We start from the raw sequence: 22,089 nt of genomic DNA, 5'->3' as shown, positions 1-22,089 counted from the left end.
CTGGAGCTCAACCACAGTGATCTTGGGGTTCTTCTTTACCTCTCTCACCAAGGCTCTTCTCCCACGATTGCTCAGTTTGGCTGGACAGCCAGGTCTAGGAAGACTTCTGGTGGTCCCAAACTTCTTCCATTTAAGGATTATGGAAGCCACTGTACTCATAAGAACCTTGAGTAATGCAGAAATTCTTTTGCAACCTTGGCCAGATCTGTGCCTTGCCACAATTCTGTCTCTGAGCTCCTTGGGCAGTTCCTTTGAGCTCATGATTCTCATTTGGTCTGACATGCACTGTGAGCTGTGAGGTCTTATATAGACAGGTGTGTGCCTTTCCAAATCAAGTCCTATCAGTTTAATTAAACACAGCTGGACTCAAATGAAGGAGTAGAACCATCTCAAGGAGGATCACAATAAATGGACAGCATGTGACTTAAATGTGAGTGTTTGAGCAGTCTGAATACTTGTGACCATGTGATAGTTCAGTTTCTTCTTTTTTAATAAATTTGTATAAAAATTCTACATTTCAGTTTTTTTTCAGTCAAGATGGGGTGGCAGAGTGTACTTTAATTAGAAAAAAATGAACCTTTTAGAATTTACCAAATGGCTGCAATGAAACAAAGAGTGAAAAATTTAAAGGGATTTGAATACTTTCTGTACCCACTGTGTGTGTATATGTATGTATGTGTGTGTGTGTGTGTGTATGTATATATGTATATATATATATATATATATATATATATATATATATATATATATATATATATATATATATTATATTATTATGCACTAAAAATATTCAAAATAGGGGTCTCGTGTGTGTGTTTGTGAGTGTGTGTGTGTGAAGGACCTAATAAAAGAGGGAAATATAAGAGATAAGAAGGAAAAGAGAAAAAAGTAGAAGATGAAACCCTGAAGAGCAGGAGCACTATAAGGGGAGCACTAGCGAGTCCAAGAAAACTGACGATGCCACCAGAAGGGGAGAGTTATTGGATTGTTTGCGGACGGGACTTCTTTATACACTGCTCAAAAAAATAAAGGGAACACTTAAACAACAGAATATAACTCCAAGTAAATCAAACTTCTGTGAAATCAAACTGTCCACTTAGGAAGCAACACTGATTGACAATCAATTTCACATGCTGTTGTAAAAATGGAATAGACAATAGATGGAAATTATTGGCAATTATCAAGACACACTCAATAAAGGAGTGGTTCTGCAGGTGGGGACCACAGACCACATCTCAGTACCAATGCTTTCTGGCTGATGTTTTGTCACTTTTGAATGTTGGTTGTGCTTTCACACTCGTGGTAGCATGAGACGGACTCTACAACCCACAGAAGTTGCTCAGGTAGAGCAGCTCATCCAGAATGGCACATCAATGCAAGCTGTGGCAAGAAGGTTTGCTGTGTCTGTCAGCGTAGTGTCCAGAGGCTGGAGGCGCTACCAGGAGACAGGCCAGTACACCAGGAGACATGGAGGGGGCCGTAGGAGGGCAACAACCCAGCAGCAGGACCTCTACCTCTGCCTGTGTGCAAGGAGGAACAGGACGAGCACTGCCAGAGCCCTGCAAAATGACCTCCAGCAGGCCACAAATGTGCATGTGTCTTCACAAACGGTTAGAAACCGACTCCATGAGGGTGGTATGAGGGCCCGACGTCCACAGATGGGGGTTGTGCTCACAGCCCAACACCCTGCAGGACGCTTGGCATTTGCCACAGAACACCAGGATTGGCAAAGTCGCCACTGGCGCCCTGTGCTCTTCACAGATGAAAGCAGGTTCACACTGAGCACATGTGACAGACGTGACAGAGTCTGGAGACGCCATGGAGAGTGATCTGCTGCCTGCAACATCCTTCAGCATGACCGATTTGGCAGTGGGTCAGTATTGGTGTGGGGTGGCATTTCTTTGGAGGGCCGCACAGCCCTCCATGTGCTCGCCAGAGGTAGCCTGACTGCCATTAGGTACCGAGATGAGATCCTCAGACCCCTTGTGAGACCATATGCTGGTGCGGTTGGCCCTGGGTTCCTCCTAATGCAGGACAATGCCAGACCTCATATGGCTGGAGTGTGTCAGCAGTTCCTGCAAGATGAAGGCATTGAAGCTATGGACTGGCCCGTCCGTTCCCCAGACCTGAATCCGATTGAGCACATCTGGGACATCATGTCTCGCTCCATCCACCAACGTCACGTTGCACCACAGACTGTCCAGGAGTTGGCGGATGCTTTAGTCCAGGTCTGGGAGGAGATCCCACAGGAGACCATCCGCAACCTCATCAAGAGCATGCCCAAGCATTGTAGGGAGGTCATACAGGCACATGGAGGCCACACACAATACCGAGCCTCATTTTGACTTGTTTTAAGGACATTACATCAAAGTTGGATCAGCCTGTAGTGTGTTTTTCCACTTTAATTTTGGGGGTGACTCCAAATCCAGGCCTCCATTGGTTAATAAATTTGATTTCCATTGATGATTTTTGTGTGATTTTGTTGTCAGCACAATCAACTTTGTACAGAACAAAGTATTCAATGAGAATATTTCATTCATTCAGATCTAGGATGTGTTATATGAGTGTTCCCTTTATTTTTTTGAGCAGTGTAGTAGTCATCCCTCTTTGCTTCAGTATGTTGGGGAGAACAGAAATGCTTCCCAGTGGCATCACATGACACTATGTTTTATGGATCTCCTCCTGTTTTGGCAGCCTGAAGAAGATGACGTAATAGAGATTTTTGGTAGCTAAGTAGGGACATAGCAAATATAACTAGAGATACAGCAGCGGAGCCTCAGTTTATGATGGGCAATAAGTATTAAAAATACACATTCTTCAAAAATATTAGACTGTTCACATCTTTGCTGAATGTTCAACATATAAACTGCAGCATCCGTTGCACCTTGGATAATAATGGTGCCCAAAGGACCACATTATCTTATATAATGGGGTCATGTGAATTTCGCTAAGGTGTGCTTCATTTTAATGGGAAAATTAGTGGTGCTTTTTTTTTTCCCTGTCAAAATATGACTGCTTATGTGAACAGTGCCTAAGAAATGTTGCTTACAGACTGGAGCTGACCATGGAAGCATTTGTGAAGATGCCGCAATGTAATTAATGCAATTTAATTTGTGATTTTAGTTGATGATACACATTAGATTAACGTTAGCCTAACACTCCAATCTTGGCAGGACCGGATAACAATCTAAGGGCTCTTTGACAGGTCAGTATCTCCGGTACGTGTGGTGACAGTTTCCACACGTACCGGAGACACTAATACACATAGACCCATTCAAATCTATGGGTCTGCCCACATGTCAGATTGTTTCCATGGACTGTGTGTCCGTGTGCTCCACACGCTGACATGTCCGTTTTTTTGCTGACACACAGTCCACAAAAGTCCAGACATGTGAAACCGACCTAAGGTTTATATTGATGTCCCTACTTTTCCACAAACATTGAATGTCAGAGGAAAGAAAGACCCCTTATTCCCATTGAGAACACATGTAGGCACGGAGAGAGCTGGGTGAGAGCCTTAGCTGTTGGTTAAATGAGCATTTGTATGACTGCTATCTAAAGTGCACAACCCTGTTTCCTCTGAAATACGAAAGTTTTCTATGACTCAATAATCTATTCGCTTTGACCTTATTATCTCTGTGCAGGTGTCCATCCTTTCTTCTTTTGAGAGTCGACTGATGAAGTTGGAAAACTCCATCATTCCTGTCCACAAGCAAACAGAGACCCTACAGCGGCTGCAGGAAAATGTGGACAGTACTCTTTCCTGTCTAGATCATGTGATTAGTTACTACCATGTGGCCACCGAGACTGAAAAAGTCATCAGAGATGGGTAAGCAATGGACTAGGTGCTTAGATGTTTCTTCCACTATTAGTCATGAAGTTTTTCTTTTCTGTCATATTATTAACAACAAGAAAAAACCCATAAAAAAGTTTTTATGGGTTTTTCCTTGTTGTTAGAAGTGTCCTTATACCCATGAAGTTATTTGATTTCTGTGATCTGTCATATTATTAATAAAAATGGTAAAGTGCTTCACAGGAAAAAGCCAAATTAGGAAATTGCCTATGATTTTTGGAGAAATGCTCATTAGGCCACATTTATAGTAGTTGGAATTTTCATTATTTATGCTTGTTATAACATAGTAACATAGTTTTTAAGGTTGAAGGAAGACTAAGTCCATCTAGTCCAACCCATAGCCTAACATGTTGATCCAGAGGAAGGAAAAAAAAAAACATGTGGCAAACACTAAGCTCCACATTGGGGAAAAAAATTCCTTCCTGACTCCATACGGTAATCAGACTAGTTCCCTGGATCAACGCAGTAAATGTTCTGCAGTTCCTCTGCTAATTTTCCTGGTTATATGATGAAATTGAGAAATGACTGTAACCATTACCCGTATCTCATCAGCCCTTTGATAAAGGAATCAGAACAACCAATAGTAAATTTTGGGGCATTTCCAGTATGATTTACATAGGAATGGCCAAATTCGGAGTTGTATGAAAACATTCATATTATGTGGTTTTTTTTTTTCTTAGGAAATACTAGTATTTATTGAAACAGAATAGAGGATACTTGACAGGCCATATTTAAACCATCCCTTAAAGTCAAATTCTGTTGAAAACTAGAGTAACCCTGGTGATGTCTTCTATACTGATATATCTGGCCGATGGCAGTGGTGATTTTTACTTGCTGTTCTGTTCTAAAATGTAAATCAAATTTGCACAGCAAGCACCAAGTCTTGTGGATTTAGCTGGTGTCACCCATTCAGAGCCAAGGCGGACACCAACAGCAAAAGTCCCCTGTGCAGAGCTTGTGTCTGGCCTCCCCCTCCATAATGCCCCATGCATGTATTAAAAGGGTTTGCCAAGTTTGGAAATGAACCTCTATACATAGGATAGAGGATAACTTCCCAAACGCTTGTGGTCCAACCAATGTGATCCTAACTGATCCTAAGAACCGGGGCTTCATATGGCTACCTCCAGTGGTCCCGCAGAAAATGAATGAAGCGGAGGTGTGCATGATTGACCGCTGCTTCATTCATACAGGAATCTTCATAGCCCCCGTGCTCACTGCTCAGGATCGGTGAGGGTCCCAATGGTCAGACAGGAAGTTATCCCTATTCTATGGATATCTTTCAAACTTGGTACAACCGCTTTAACATGCACATTAATAATTTTATTTTTATAGAGCCAAGGTATTCTGCAGCACTTTACAAACTAGAGGGGACATGTACAGGCAATATCAGGTATTACAGAGTAACCCATAATTCAACAAATTACCAATGGGAGTGAGAGTCCTGTTCGCAGACAGACAATCTATAAACCAGAGCATTAACATTAGGCACACATATTTAAAAAAGCACTTGTTAACACATTACACACACATTAAATATTATGCACACGTACATAGTGCACAAGCATAAGAGATGTATATACAAATGACATTTATACATAGTAAACACATATGTACATATTAGACACAAAGGCACACAATACATATTCATACGCATTATACACATGGCATACTTTCTGAGTTCTACCAAGAATCTCAAAAAACCTACCAGGTGTGAACATACCCTAAAAAGGAGAAAAGCAACAGTATACAGGTACTGCAAAATTTTGTATATAGTATCTTTACTGATGGAAACATTGTTTTTTATTCAGATGGCCAGATAAACATTTTTGTTTTTATTTTTCCACATCTGTACCCTTATCGGCCATAACTTTTTTTTTTTTTTTTAATCTTTTCCTAAACGGTTATGTGAGGTCTTTTTACGAGATGGGTTATAATTTCGTTAGGTGTCATTTTACCATACACATATGTAAGCATTACATTTATATTAATTTTTATTACTAAATAAAAAAAAATGTGCCTCTTTTTTTTCTTTTTTCTCTTTTCTTTTTTCCCACCAATTTCCTTTACGCCATAAATTCTACGTTGACTGCTTTGTAGTGGTGGTTACAATTACAAAAATGCCAAATATATCCATGTTGTTTACTAGTCTGAGACTTTTATTTTTACAAAATTTGTGATTATTTTTAATAACTTTATAGGGGAAAAAAAATCTGACTTATCGTTCAGATTTGTTTAACCCCTAATTCCTGCTGCATAGAGATTTATCACTCTCTATGTACTACATTATGTCTGTAAAGGAGTAGAACACTATTTAGATATTTAGGCAGAGAAGAGTGCGGCCTGTGGATCACTGATAATGTTTCTGCCTTACAGGCTAGAGGCCTGGAGTTTTAATTATGGGTAAGACCTAGAAAATTAAGCATCTAGTGAGCACATTTAGATACCAAGAGTGACCTTGTCTACATGGGAGAGATGAATTCAGATACTTGGCGAGCCTCTCCTTGCTGTCTACATGGGGCGATGATGAACACACACACAGTACCGTCCACACAGGTTGTGTGCACTGTGATTGTTATGGGCCTCCATAAACCAACATAAGCATCGGCACTCCTCAGCCTTGCTGAGCTCCCTTCTCCCATGGGTCGTTGTGCAGCACATTCGGTATGTCCAACCCTGAGCTAAATACAATTCATCAACCAAAGATTGCAACCCAACGTAAGTTGGCCTTGGAATAAGGGATAACGGGTGTTGGGTCAAAGAACAGTAATGCCATTGTCTGAGCTTTCTTTCTCACATATCATTTTTCTTATATTTTCTTAACCTCAAAAATAAAGGAAATCAACATAAACTATGGGTAATCAGTACCTACTGTTAATTTCCTTTTAATGCTGTTCGCTTTTAAAGATGCTAATACACCTTCACTAAACTACCAGTGAGAAAATGAAAATGACCAAGACCATACAGATACTGAGCCAAATAAGCTTTAGTAATGAGAATCCCGAAATTCCTCTATAATCCTTGATGAAAATCATGCACAGCTTGCTTCTTTACCTCCTTCTTTCCTACCAATTAGAAAATTTGTGAGTGACCCCTCTTCACATTTTCTCTTCAGTCATTCTATACAGGTTTGGATAAATTGCCTTAAAAAAAAAATCTTCTATCCCCATTTGGATAGTTATATTTTTTATAAACCTGTCTTTGATGCAGGAGTCCATTTGATACTGATGATAGGTCGCGTGTGTTCCCGCATTAGGCCACGGCCCCACTATCAGTATTCGATCAGTATTTTTTCTCAGGAGTGGGAGACAAAACCAGGAGTGGGTGATAAATGCAGAATTGGTGACTTGTTTCTATTATACCTTTTCTCTGATTGTTCCTCACCTGGTTTTGGCTCCCACTCCTGAGAAAAAATACTGATAGTGGGGCCGTAGCCTTATACTAAACATTAGTTAGACCGCTAGTTCGCTACACTTATCTAGTAGAGCAGTTTCCTTGTATATATGAGTTTATAAACTACTTCATATATTAATTTTCTTTTTCTAGGCCGTCAGGACGACTGGAGGAATATTTGAGCTGTATTGCCAAAATTCAGAAGGCAGTAGAGTATTTTCAAGACAACAATCCAGACAGCCCTGAGTTAAACAGAGTGGTATGTTACTTGCATATCTATATGTATATATTTTGTTAATTATAAAAACTATTCTGTACTTAAAGAGGAACTGTCATTTTCTAAAAAAAAAATAAGTTGAATACTGTCTAAAAATCCTTGAGATCCCCTGATTTTTCAGTTGTTTTTTTGTTTTGTGCTGCATCTCTCCATTGCAGAGATATTCACATTTACAGTGGGTACGGAGAGTATTCAGACCCCTTTAAATTTTTCACTCTTTGTTTCATTGCAGCCATTTGGTAAATTCTATTTCATTTTTTTCTCATTAAAGTACACTCTGCACCCCATCTTGACTGAAAAAAACAGAAATGTAGACCTTTTTGCAAATTTATTAAAAAAGAACAACTGAAATATCACATGGTCATAAGTATTCAGACCCTTTGCTCAGACACTCATATTTAAGTCACATGCTGTCTATTTCCTTGTGATCCTCCTTGAGTTGGTTCTGCTCCTTCATTGGAGTCCAGCTGTGTTTAATTAAACTGATAGGACTTGGAAAGGCACACACCTGTCTATATAAGACCTCACAGCTCACAGTGCATGTCAGACCAAATGAGAATCATGAGCTGAAAGGAACTGCTCAGAGACAGAATTGCGGCAAGGCTCAGATCTGGCCAAGGGTACAAAAGAATTTCTGCATTACTCAAGGTTCCTAAGAGCACAGTGGCTTCCATAATCCTTAAATGGAAGAAGTTTGGGACCACCAGAAGTCTTCCGAGACCTGGCCGTCCAGCCAAATTGAGCTATCATGGGAGAAGAGCCTTGGTGAGAGAGGTAAAGAACCCCAAGATCACTGTGGCTGAGCTCCAGAGATGCAGTAGGAAGATGGGAGAAAGTTCCACAAAGTCAGCTATCACTGCAGCCCTCCACCAGTCAGGCCTTTATGGCAGAGTGGCCCGACAGAAGCCTCTCCTCAGTGCAAGACATATGAAAGCCCTCATTGAGTTTGCTCAAAAACACATGAAGGACTCCCAGACTATGAGAAATAAGATTTTCTGGTCTGATGAGACAAAGAGAGAACTTTTTGGTGATAATTCTAAGCGATATGTATGAAGAAAACCAGGCATGTTCATCACCTGCCCAATACAATCCCAACAGTGAAACATGGTGGTGGCAGCATCATGCTATGGGGGGTGGGATTTTCAGCTGCAGGGACAGGACGACTGGTTGCAATTGAAGGAAACATGAATGCAGCCAAGTACAGAGATATCCTGGATGAAAACCTCTTCCAGAGTGCTCTGGACCTCTGTCTTGTTGGAAGGTGAACCTTCGGCCAAGTCTATGACCCTAAGCATACAGCTAAAATAACAAAGGAGTGGCTTCAGAACAACTCTGTGACCATTCTTGACTGGCCCAGCCAGAGCCCTGACCTAAACCCAATTGAGCATCCAGAGAGACCTGAAAATGGCTGTCCACCAACGTTCACCATCCAACCTGCCGGAACTGGAGAGGATCTGCAAGGAAGAATGGCAGAGGATCCCCAAATCCAGGTGTGAAAAACTTGTTGCATCATTCCCAAGAAGACTCATGGCTGTACTAGCTCAAAAGGGTGCTTCTACTCCATACTGAGCAAAGGGTCTGAATGCTTATCACCATGTGATATATTTATGTTTTTCTTTTTTAATAAATTTGCAAAAATGTCTACATTTCTGTTATTTTCCATCAAGATGGGATGCAGAGTGTGCTTTAATGAGAAAAAAAATGAACTTTTTAGAATTTACCAAATGGCTGCAATGAAACAAAGAGTGAAAAATTTAAAGGGGTCTGAATACTTCCTGTACCCAATGTATTGTTTTTTAGAGTGCAGCATGTGAAATCTCAAATTTTATAGTCCAATGTCTCCAGAGTCTTTTATGGGGGTGTTCACTTTCACCCCTCCCTTCCGAACACTGTCAATCACAGCTCCTAAAGCCTCAGACTACCAGGCAAGTTCTGGGAAGGAAAGAGGCATGAAAGCGCATGACCCCCAAGAAAATGCTGAAGAAGCACCCAGTTAGACTGCAAAACATATTTCACTGCAGAGATATTCACATTTGTTGCTTCTGAAGCACAGTATGTGAAATCTCTGCTTTGCAGTCCAACAGTCGATTCTTCAGCATTTTCTCTATGATCATGCACTTTCAACCCTTTCTCCCAGACGCCTTCAATAATAGCTCGGCAGCTGATCTAGCAGTCTCGGGCACTGTTGTGCTGTGATTGAAAGCACCCCACCCCCGAGAAAAGACTCTGCAGAAATACCCATTTGTACTATAAAGTAGAGATTTCACATACTGCTCTCCAAAAGCAATAAATGTGACTAACTCTGCAGTAGAGTGATGCAGTGCAAAACTGAGAAAGGCCGCAGAATCAGGGTAGCTCTAGGATTTTTACAAAGAATTTATCTCCATTTTTCAGCATGTGACAAGATCTCTTTAAAGACTTTTTTTTTTTTTTTTTACAAAAGGCATTTGTCAACTATCAATTGAGTAGGTGAAAAATGTTTGATCCTTGTGACACAACCAATTCCTACAGAGGGGTCTGTGACTCCCCCATTGTTTCCCTTTGTTTAGGTATTCAAAGGCTCCTGCTGATTGCCTGCAGCTGTCACACGACATTGCTTATGTCGCATGCCCTTTGGGGGACGTTGGCTGACATCGGAACTGTTTTATTTATTTTATGCTGCGTCCTGGTGTGTTTAAGAAGGCGCTGCCCACTGTTGGACAACCCCTTTAAGGCAGATTGCCTTCAAATTTAAAGAGGACCTGTCTGCTTGTATTGCCCATAAAACCATTCTGAAGCATGTTTTCTTAGAACTCTGTACCTCTGTTATTCCTCTTAGAAATGTTATTTAAATGAACAACTGGGTGCTGTCAATCCTCTTGTCTATAGGGGTGATTCCCTTCACAGTTTGACACTGACACCAAATGATTAAAGAGTGTGAGTGTTTTGGGACACACCCCTACCTGGTAACTCCCAGGTGTCAACAGAACAGAGCACCATAGACTTCTAAGAAAAGCTGATGCAGAGAGATTTTACTACAATAGACATGTAAGGAGAGACGACAGGTCCTCTTTGGGGGATGTCGCTGATGAGATAAGCCCCTTGGGCTAGCCAGGTATGGATGACTGCAGTATTTATCATCTCACGCAGCCATAGTGCTGAAAGCACTCCCTGATTCTTGCATAGGTGGAATAATTATTTTGTTAATATTTGTAGAAATCACTATTTGAAAGAGGTAAAGAGTCCCTGGATGCCGAGTTCAGGAACCTCCTGCAGAGACACAGTAAGCCCGTTCCTCCCATTCTTATCTTGGACCTGATTGGTACGGATGAAGAGATAGAGGGGCAGGAGGAAGGGGTGCTGGAGCACCTTCCAGAGGGGATCTTGCAGGATATTATTTGCATTTCTCAGTGTTTGGTGGATTACGGAAGGAACCAAGGTGAGAAATGGTTCTGATTATTGTAAACTCTGACTTATTTTGTATTTATTTTCTGTGTTATCGGATGGTACATATACCTTTATAAAGGGAATCTGTCAGCAGGTTTTTGCTATATAATCTGAGAGCAGCATAATCTAGTGCATGAAAGCCTGATTCCAGATATGTGCTTGTGTAGAGTTTTCAGAGAACACCTGCTTTGTCTGATGTAGATGTAGCATAGCTTCCTGTGTGCACTGTACATTGTCAGCAAGCTGCTAATCAGTGGTGGGGGCAGGGTTACACAGATTAGCTTGACTGCTGTGCATGTGAAATGTAGTCCTGCAGTGATAATTTCCTGCTGATAAAACATTGATTGTATTGAAACTATAACACACAGCCTAATAAGTGACACTTCCCTGTCTTCAGGCTCTCGTGCCCTATGTTATACTGCTCTAAGATTAAATAGGAAAAACCTGCTGACAGATTGCCTTTAATATTTTAGATTAACCTTTTAAAGGCTGCACATGGTGAAGGTGTATCACAAACTCCTGCTAAAGAGGAAATCACAGGTGCTAACACTGGTGGTATGTGCTTAGACATTACTGCTAATTGATACTTGTACATTACTGCTACTTTGCAATGTACAATAAAATATTTTATCACAGTGTTTGGTGATGGCAGGACTGTTTTGCATTGTTGTGTAGGCACCTGTATTGTTTTTTTACACCATAATGTATGGCATCTATAATTAGCTGCTGTATAGTTTTTCATAAGGTCCTGGGATTCCACCAAAGATTAAGGGGTTATGCACTAACAATATCCCGTTAAGAAAGGGCCGTGGGAATTGCAAAATAGTTTTAAAATAAAAAAAAATAGGTACTTGCCTCCCAGACCGACACTACCCCACTGTATTCAGCACCGTGCCCCCCACCCAGCCCCCACTGGTCTGCTGGGATCAACATCCAGAGGGGGCCTCACATGAGCGCTGCAGACAATTTGAGGCCACTGATCAGCTGCAGTGTTGACAATTCGTCAAGTATTTCTTCCGCCCAGACAAAATGTGAAGACTGCAGACTGTGACATCCTGCCAGATGTTGGATCCAGCAGCCTGGCAGGAGACGCAGTGCGGAGCATGGAGGAGAGGTGCCACATACATTGTAGGGACAAATATGCTCCACAGTTGTGAAATGTGAGATATAGGATAGCTGCATTAACTGTAGTCATATCTACAGTACATGATTTTGGACTCTTAAGTGTCTTTAGGTTTTTTTTGTTTTTTTTGTAACTTGTCAGCTTCCTTCTTTCATATTTTATTTCCAGACTTCATGAATGTTTATTGCCAAATTCGCTCCAGTCAACTGGACCGATCTATTAAAGGTCTGAAAGAGCATTTCCGAAAGAACAGCTCATCCTCTGGAGTTCCTTATTCTCCTGCTGTGCAAAACAAAAGAAAGGATACTCCAACCAAGAAGCCGGCCAAGAGACCAGGTCAGACAGGAAATATTGTATACTGGTTACAATTCCTGTGCTGGAATAAAGCCAGGGGAACCATAGTCAGAGGGATTCACATATCTGCTAAAGTGTTTTTTGCTAAAATTGGGGATCTCATTATTTGCCTTTTCCCTTTTCTCATGTTATTTCTTTACCCATGTGTAAATTCACATTGACTATGTGTGTGTGTGTGTGTGTGTGTGTGTTATCATCTTTACTGCAACTTAATTTATTATTCTGCTCATCAGAGAAAAGGGTGGTCCTGCAAACCTCATGTAATAATTGAAATTGTCTGTCTGCGCTCACCATTGTAATCAACAGGGAGATGGCCTCCGTATTTGGGTTTCCTGCAACTTCTGTAGACTTCAATGGCATTTCCATAGGGAAAGAAGGTGCAGACATAGGATACCTATTTATCTGATAGGCAAAAGTGTCATATTTGGCCCTCACATCTATTAAGCATTTATGCCATATCCTGTGCCATTTATACTTGGGATGAGATTGCCCATTAACTGATGTCTTGCAGGCCTAGCAGAGAGGTAGTCATTTACAAGCTTCAGACATGTTTCAATCTGCCATCAATAAGAAATATTTCCCTTGATTTTCCTCCTGGGGTATAATGACTCCGTTATTTCCTCTCTTGTATGTCCTGATGACAAGCAGTCTTCGTACCAGGTAAATGGAAAGTCACTTTCTGCAGTGTGCAACGCCAGCATTAACAAGAAACGTGCATCACACATGCGTGAAAGTCTTTTGCAGTCTCTTAACACGCTAGAGATGTATCGCTCTGCTTCCAGCCCTGTCTATATAGTCTGAACATTGCCACTGCATACATGTTGTATACCATGGTGGGCACCTATGGATACAAAGCTTATAATGTGCATAAGATGCCATCCAGGTAACTGGAAAATGTGCCATGTTGTACCCTGACATTTCTGATCTTACCATACTTCAATGTCTCATATAAATCTCTGTATGTCATTCTGTTTAATAAGCATTGACCTTACATTTTGTTTTGTCAGCCTGCAGCCTCCCCAGAGTAAAGGCCACTCCGTGTGTCCGGTGTGGTGGGTGGGAGACGAGCAATCCTTTATTTTACTTTTGCTTTCTATAACTTGTGATGATTGGTGGGGGATCTACCGATAATCTAATAAACTATGGGTGTATTCTCTGTGCAAAGCATGCTGCTTATCTGCTGCAAGACTCTAGCAAATATTTTTTATTCATCAGCTCTAGGCTATAAGGGCTTATTCAGACAAGCCTGTTTTCAGTCCAGGCCAAGCATGCACAGCACGCAAACCAATTGTAGCTAGTGCACATGGACGTCTCGCCACTCGGATTGACGGTCCGCTTTGAAAAAAATGCAGAATTCACCATTCTGGTCCTTTAAAATGATATACAATAGAAGGCAGCTCCTTCAGATGAGCATATGGTGCTACCCACAGAGTCAATCAGATGCATACTTTGTGGCCTTGACTGGCCCATTTTTTGAAAAGACCATCTGAACCCCGCCTAACTGTTAGAAATTTTTTTTTCTCATGAGCCATTTACAGGCTCATCTCCCAAATTTCATTTGTACACAACTTGCTTAAAGATTCTAAAAAGGGAGATCTTTACATCATACCCATGTGCAGTAATCTGATGTAAGAAATCCGTACTTTCCAACTGCCTTATTGTAGCTTGTTTGTTTTGCAAATGAAGATGGGCTGGAGTTCAGCTGACTGCCGAGATTACTGCTCCAGAAAACCATTCCTGGGCAAAGCCATGGGCAACCATTGGAATCATGGTGGTCTATCTAATACATGGATGGCCGAGGCCACCAGGGCCATGTTTTTTTTTTTTTAGCAACTTTCTGCTTTGGCCCATTAGTGAGTGGTGATCCCCATCTATTATGCCCCTATTTCCGATTAGAGCATATGGGAAGAAGACCACTCCTCGTGTATCACAACTAGCTTATTGACAGTTCCTGATGGCATACAGGACTTCAGTGCAAAAAAGTCAAGTAAGGTCTTTACAACTATAAGCTGCAAAATGGTGTTTAAAGGGGTTTTCCCATGAACAAAGTTTTATTTTAATTACTAGATCTTGGAATAAAAATAATTTCCACAGTTGTATGTGTTTAAGAGAATGTTCCTGTGCTGAGATAATCTTATAAATGTGCCCCTGCTGTGTACTGTGTAATGGCTGTGTCTGACTGTGCAGGAACATGGTCTGATCATACCACAGCTCCTGGGCAGGGGAGGAAGCAAATGATTATACAGACATTACAGCAGGGGATCACAGCTGATTCATTCTTCGAGGTAAAACATTGTTTAAATACAGGCAGATAAGTTTTACCTCCCAAAAAGAATCAGCTGTAATCCCATGCTGTAATGTCTGTATACTCTTTTCCGTTCTCCCCCGCCCAGGAGCTGTGGTATGATCAGACCATGTTCCTGTATGGTCAGACACAGCCATTAGACAGTACACAGCAGGGGCACATTTATAAGATCTCAGCACAGGAACATTTTTTAACCACATTCAAATATGAAACCTATTTTTATTCTAAGATCTAGTGATTAAAATAAAGTTTGTTTGTGTGAAATCCTCTCTAAGGAATGCATGCACTTTATAGCCTTATGCGCTATTCACTGGCACATGCTCATACTGTGCTCCATTCATTATCTATGGGACTACCAAAGAGAGCTGTGTAGAGGGTTTTCTGGGGATCCAAATGGTAATATCCCCAGAGATTACCCACCTTTTATTTTGGGAATAATCCATAAAAAAACTGTCCAGGTATATGAAAACATGGCTCCTTTATTTTACAAAGTAGGACCACATCAGTCAATGGGTAAATGAGTGAAGGAACATGCTGTACACAGGCATGGCACTGTTTCTGACAAAAAGCTGCCATGTTTTTCTGAATCTGGCAATCTTTTTAACCTTATACTGAAGTACTATGAATGTCTTCTGTCTTTCATCCTTTTTAACACGTTTGCATAGACTTTAATGGATGAAAATAGGGCTTGCTCTGAGTCTCACGGACTAGTCACACGGGTCCATTTGTAAAATGGATGTGTGTATGTATGAGTCCGTGTGCACGTATAGCCTAAGGGGGACCTCAGTCTGTAATTTTTAACAATACAAGTTTGAAAGTAAAGTCTAGATGGTCTTGCCAGCAGATTTTCCAGCATGCTATGCAGTGTGGTGGCTGTGAAATGTTCCTCTAATGCTATTGTAAAATGACTGTAACTCACATAGCAGATGTCTCTTCCTAATTCCCTCCGGTGATCTTTCATCTGTATTTTGGTGATTGAATATCTTCCTGCTCATTCTCCAAGACTTTTCCTCCCTTGTTGCTCTTCTCTTCTTCCTGCTCTCCTTTTGGTGACAGGCACTATCCGAAAGGCTCAGAATCTTCTCAAACAGTACTCCCAGCACGGGCTTGATGGGAAAAAGGGAGGGTCCAGCCTCAGCATCCTTGAAGGTAAATGCACATGTCTTTTGCAGATGATTACAGTCTTGCATACAATTCTTGGTTGTATCTAAACCTTCTTGCTGATGGCAGGAACCAGAACTGCTTCTTTTAGGTGGGGCTTTTCAAGTGGACTCTTCTGACTCATCTGTTTCAGTAAACACTTACATGCTCCATAAGGGCTTCTTAAAATTGTACATGGTTCTATCCCTTTGTTATTCCTTCTGGAAATGTGAAAATAAATTGACATCTGGTACTATTCGTCTCATTGTCAATCTAGCATATCCCTATAGAGTCTGGCATGGTCGTCACTAATTGGACTGTATGAGAGGATCTAGGGATATACTCTATTGACAAGGAGAATAGTATTGCCGATTAGATAATATACTCATTCATTGCCATTAAGCATAACAGAGGAATGCAGAGTTCTAAGAAAGATGTTCCAGCGTTCTTGATATATGGGGAATGTAAGCTCTTATTAAAACAAACCTCAGACAGATGGGTCCTCTGTAATCACAGGCTACATCCTTCTGAAATATACCATTTCCTTTACTACTATAATGTGCCGTATTCATCTATTGATGGATTATATCCCTTCATGGATTACGTAATTTGTCATTCTGATGACTTATCTCTTGTAGTTAGCATATGGCCAGTATAGAGGGCTGTAGCCTTTATGTCCTTTTGATTGCCCTTGGTTTGTGGGTTTGCATAAGGAGCCTTTTTAGATCATTCCCTACTCTGGACCTTTTCCCATTTCGGACACCGGACAACCACTCTGTGGGGCACAGGCTTCTGTGTGAAGTAAAGCATAACGCTCTTCCCCTGCCTCCTCCTAAATGCTGATTAGGTCATGAACAAGACTCGCGTAGCAGATACCACGGAGATGCCGTGGGCGAGAAACACGGTACACCCTTAGGTGAGTACTGGTTCCCGGTGGTGATGGGTTTTCCTCTTAACTCTTAGAATGAGGTTCACTTTGCTGGTTGATGGCTTCACACATTTTATATACAGTAAATCCCAAGCACTTTCTAGAATTATAGTTGACTTTTTCTTTAATGTTCCAGGGAAGGAAGATGTGCTGGATCTTGAGACCGATACTTACATTTACTGTATCAGTGCATTTGTGCGACTGGCACAGAGCGAGTACCAACTTCTTATAGATATTATTCCTGAGCACCATCAGAAGAAAACCTTTGATTCGCTCATTCAGGTCAGTCATCAGCACTATGAGGTGTTCAGCAATTTTCAAGCAATTCCACATATACTTATTGTCTACATACATTTCTATATTTAGGAGACGCTGGATAATCTTATTCTGGAAGGGGAAAATATTGTGTTGGCTGCCAAGAAAGCCAATTCCAGGCATGATTTCACCTCTGTATTGAGTATCTTCCCTATATTAAGGCACCTCAAACTTGCCAAGCCTGAGTTTGACAAAGTTCTTCAGGTAAGTAAGTGATTTATCTTTTGGTTTCTTAATTGGTTGTCCCTTACTCAAACTACTCCTTCTTAAATACCATATTCCCCCTTGTAAAATAAAAATAGCCAGTACTTGCCGTAATGGCGCCGTTTCACTGTTGTTGGGTCTGCACCTCCCCATGGTCGTTTGACATTGGCTACAGAGCTCATGTGGCAAAGCAATCAGCAGCCACTATTGAGCTACTGTACTCTCACATCCTTTGGACGAACCTCGGATATCCAGGGGAGGTAAGAGAATTGCAGCCCATTAGGCTATGTGCCCACGATGTAGAATTGAAGCAGAAAATTTCCGCAGCGTTTCTGCATGTTCTTGGCAGTAAAAGCGCTTGCGAATTTTACACGCGTTATTGACGCGTTTTTGCAGCGTTTTTACATGCGGATTTGATCAGATCACACATTCTTGATTTGAAAAGAAAAGGGAAATAGTCTAACAATTAACGCAAAATAACCCTTGTTCATAAAAGATAATCTTTAATAATCATAACAAGACACATACAACATGAAGAAGGTGCCCATAAAAAAGTGACTTAGTGCAGGTAGTTATATGGAAATTGGCCCTAAGCGATCCCCACCCCCACACTTCCACCAGAGGCGATAAATAAGATTTTTTGCCACTAGGTGTACAATATCTTAGTGTGAGGTCTAAACCCTAAATGCATAAATCACTTATTTAAAAACAGCAGGAAAAAATACAGTTGGGGGATACATATCCGATACTAATAAATCCTACTAGTCTTTTCCCCCAAACCAAAGATACAGATCAACATGACAGGGATGTAGCCCACAAGATAAGTTCAGACACTATTCATACATCCTACTTCAAATGCATCAAATGGGAACCACAGGGCTAATGCATTTGAAGTAGGATGTATGAATAGTGTCTGAACTTATCTTGTGGGCTACATCCCTGTCATGTTGATCTGTATCTTTGGTTTGGGGGAAAAGACTAGTAGGATTTATTAGTATCGGATATGTATCCCCCAACTGTATTTTTTCCTGCTGTTTTTAAATAAGTGATTTATGCATTTAGGGTTTAGACCTCACACTAAGATATTGTACACCTAGTGGCAAAAAATCTTATTTATCGCCTCTGGTGGAAGTGTGGGGGTGGGGATCGCTTAGGGCCAATTTCCATATAACTACCTGCACTAAGTCACTTTTTTATGGGCACCTTCTTCATGTTGTATGTGTCTTGTTATGATTATTAAAGATGATCTTTTATGAACAAGGGTTATTTTGCGTTAATTACATGCGGATTTGACTTGCATTTTTCAAATGCATTGTGACCTCAAATCATCCGCATTCGGAAACGCACAAATAATGGACATGCCGCGGATTTTTCCGCAAGGAAAATTCCGCAGCATGTGCACAGAACATGCGGATTATCATTGGGGATCATGGAGCGCGTATTACCAACCGTTTTTCAAGCGTTTATGCTGCGGAAATTCTGCATCAAAAACGCTTGAAAAACGCATAGTGGGCACGCAGCCTTTGCGGTCACTGATTGCCTGCAGGGCTTATTTGGCATATCCATGTCATGTGAGCCTCGGGAGAATGGCCAATATGGGATGTGAGTATAGGGTATTTTATTTTACAAGGGGAGCTGTTATATTTGAGAAGGGGTTGTCTGAGTAGTGAACAACTTCCGTAATGTGAAAAAATATCTAAATTCTTATTTATTTCTGGTCCATGTGTAGGGTACTGCTGCCAGCACCAAGAATAAGCTACCAAACCTTATAACTTCTATAGAGACCACTGGAGCCAAAGCACTAGAGGATTTTGCAGACAGTATAAAGGTAACTTGTGATTTTATCTGTATAGATCCATTTACACAAAGTGATTTTAGCCCATAAACAAGTGTCGATTGACTATGAAAATGGATCAGCACAGTTTGAAGGGTTATTCCCATGTTCTTTCGTGACAAAAATTGCAAAGTGCTTGTAAAGACGAGCAACTGTTTAATTAACTAGCAGTTAACTTACTGTATTACTAACCTCTTTACCCCCCGGGCCATTTTCTGTTTTTTCATTTTCGTTTTTTCCTCCCTTTCTTCCAAGAGCCATAACTTTTTTTATATTTCCATCAATATAGCCATATGAGGGCTTGTTTTTTGCTGGACAAGTTGTAGTTTTGAATGACACCATTGATTTTACCATATAGTGTACTGAAAAGGGTTAAAAAAAATTCCAAGTGAGATGACATTGCAAAAAAAAGTGCAATTCCACAATTTTTTTATTTTTTATTTATCATGTTCACTATATGGTAAAACTGAGCTGGCAATATGACTCCCCAGGTCAGTATGAGCACACAGATACCAACCATGTACAGTTTATCTTTTATTTAAGTGGTGAAAAAAAATCTGAAATGTGTATGAAAAAATTTTTTGTGTTTGTCGCCGTTTTCCAAGACCCATTGCATTTCCACTTTTAGGGATCTGGGGCTGGGTGTGGGCTTATTATTTTCGCCCTGAGCTGACATTTTTATTTGTACCATTTTGGGGTAGATACGATGTTTTGATCGCCTCTTACTGCATTCTATTGCAATGTTGTGGCTGCCAAAAAAACCATGGTTCTGGTATTTTGAGTTTTTTTTCTCGTTATGCTGTTTACCGATCGGATTAATTTATTTTATACTTTGATACATCAGACATTTATGAGCGCAACAGTACCAAATATCTGTATTTTTGAATTTTTTTTATTGTTTTATTTTCAATGGGGATTTGAACTTTCGTGTGTTTTTTTTTTTTTTCTTTTCCATATATTTAAAAACCTTTTTTTTCCATGTTTTACTTTTATTTAATAGCTTTCTTAGACTTGAAGCTGCGATCGTCTGATTGCCTGTGCTGTGCATGAAGCATTACTATGTATAGCAGAAATCACAATCTCCTATGAACCATGAGCCAGCTATCACAGGATTATTGTAATGATAGGCACGGTGGTCATCTGTTAGGACAACCCAACGACTCCCCGCGATCATGTGACAGGGGCGCTGATGGGCGGCCGGACTGATGCGTTTCCGATTGGCGTCTGTTAAATCCCGCTGTCAAAGATTGAAGGCGGGATTTAACTGGTTAACAGCCGCGGGTGGATCACTGCTACACCCGCGGCTGTTAAAGGCCCATGATGACTGATTTATTCAGCTGTCCTGTGTGAGGAAAGATGCGGGCTCAGTGTTGGAGCCCGCATTAAAGTCAGGGGCACAACATATGACGTAAATGTAAGTCATATGTCGTGAAGGAGTTAGAAATTCTCTACGGTCTCAAGAATGGAGTAATTTTTAACTTTTGTTTACTGCTCGATGTTTGCTTCGGTGGCCGGTAACTAATCTATCAGTTGAACATGTGCAGTTTTTACAAGCTGTTTCCAATAAAGCTTGTAAATGCTGCTCAGAAACTGGCGAGGATTGCGGGACCACACTATTAGGCCATGTGCCCACGTAGCGTTTTTGTAGCGTTTTTGCGGCGTTTTTATGGCTGCGAAAACGCTTGTAAAACAGTCTGCCATGCAAAGCAATGTGAATTCGGATGTGCCGTGCACATGATGCGCTAATTAGCGCGCCGAATTCGCATTGCGTTGCAAAACGCAGCATGACCATTTCTACCGCGATTACACTGCAAATTCGCGGCCAATGAGGAACATTGAAACGCAGCAAACCCGCAGGTATATGTGCATTTGCTGCGTTTCAATTAAATTCAATGGCCGCAAATTTGCAGCGTAATCGCTGTTCGTGTGGTACCCGGGATGAAGAGGAGACTACAACTCCTCTTCATCCCGGCTACCACGCGATGAAAAAAAGAAATAAAAAAGTTAAAAATAAACAAAACCTGTATATTCACCTCTCCGGCGGCCCTCGGTCTGCTCCTGGCCACGTCCTCTCTCCTTGGCGTCCCGCAGTGTACTGTCAGGACCTGCGGTGACGTCATTTAGTCAGCTGATGGTCACGCGACCGCTGACGTCGGTGGTCAGGTGATGATCGCGTGACCATCAGCTGATTAAATGACGTCACCGCAGGTCCTGACAGTACACTGCGGGACTACGAAGAGAGAGGACGCGGCCGGGAGCAGACTGGTGCAGACCGGAGAGCAGACCGTGGGCCGCCGGAGAGGTGAGTATACAGTTTTTTTTGTTTTTTTTAATGTTTTAATTCTCTTTTTTTTAACTATAGATGCTGCATTTAAAGCATCAGTTGTTCACACATTATAAATCCATGCCGGTTGCATGGATTTATATAGTGTGACCAACTTGTCAAGCACTTTTCCAAGTGATGCTCAAAATATCTTGGAAAACTGCTTGAAAAAACGCTGAAAAAACGCTTCTCTCTGGCAGAAAAAACGCATGTAAATCTGCATGCGGTTTTTTCTGCCAGAGAGAGGCAAAAACACTCTGCATCAAATCTGCTACGTGGGCACATAGCCTTAGATCCAAAACGCAGCCAGCTGCAGTGACAAAGTTGGTTTTGCTTGCATCATCGGGAGGGCACAGTGGCTCAATAATGTCATTGGTCTAAACTGTCAGTCCAGCAGTGGTACACTGCCGCCAAGAAACTGGAATCTGAGAGACTGGGGAGCGGTGCACTTTTGGCAAAGAAGATAAAACGCACCTTTTAATGGCGTGTTCACTTGGACTGACACAAACCTTATGAGGACAGTACAATCATTAATACAATTGTCCTGTCCCAATATTAACATAATGCATGTTGTTGCCAGCACATCCACTGTTTACTGGACGATTTTCATATTGGCG

At 41.2% G+C, this 22,089-nt stretch overlaps 1 protein-coding gene across 11 annotated transcripts in view; it reads left to right on the top strand.

Annotated features, from left to right (window-relative positions):
• Positions 1-22,089, top strand: part of EXOC7 (exocyst complex component 7) — a 42,390-nt gene that overhangs the window by 5,233 nt on the left and 15,068 nt on the right. For 2 of the 11 annotated variants that reach the window (XM_073683938.1, XM_073683940.1), the window contains exons 3-11: positions 3,645-3,829; positions 7,397-7,502; positions 10,716-10,938; positions 12,238-12,405; positions 15,785-15,877; positions 16,716-16,784; positions 16,933-17,078; positions 17,163-17,315; positions 19,045-19,143. In XM_073683938.1, coding sequence (XP_073540039.1) covers positions 3,645-3,829; positions 7,397-7,502; positions 10,716-10,938; positions 12,238-12,405; positions 15,785-15,877; positions 16,716-16,784; positions 16,933-17,078; positions 17,163-17,315; positions 19,045-19,143 — 1,242 coding nt within the window. Of the gene's footprint in view, positions 1-3,644; positions 3,830-7,396; positions 7,503-10,715; positions 10,939-12,237; positions 12,406-13,071; positions 13,084-15,784; positions 15,878-16,715; positions 16,785-16,932; positions 17,079-17,162; positions 17,316-19,044; positions 19,144-22,089 lie in introns of all 11 variants that reach the window. The other 9 variants (XM_073683931.1, XM_073683935.1, XM_073683929.1 and 6 more) reach the window with 5 other exon arrangements.

This window comes from Phyllobates terribilis, unplaced genomic scaffold, assembly GCF_046119375.1.
Source record: "Phyllobates terribilis strain yellow unplaced genomic scaffold, ASM4611937v1 Scaffold_5__5_contigs__length_657084704, whole genome shotgun sequence".
Classification (NCBI taxonomy): Eukaryota; Metazoa; Chordata; class Amphibia; order Anura; family Dendrobatidae; genus Phyllobates; species Phyllobates terribilis.
Note: the sequence above shows the minus strand (reverse complement) of the source record. Positions and strands in the feature narration are given on the sequence as shown.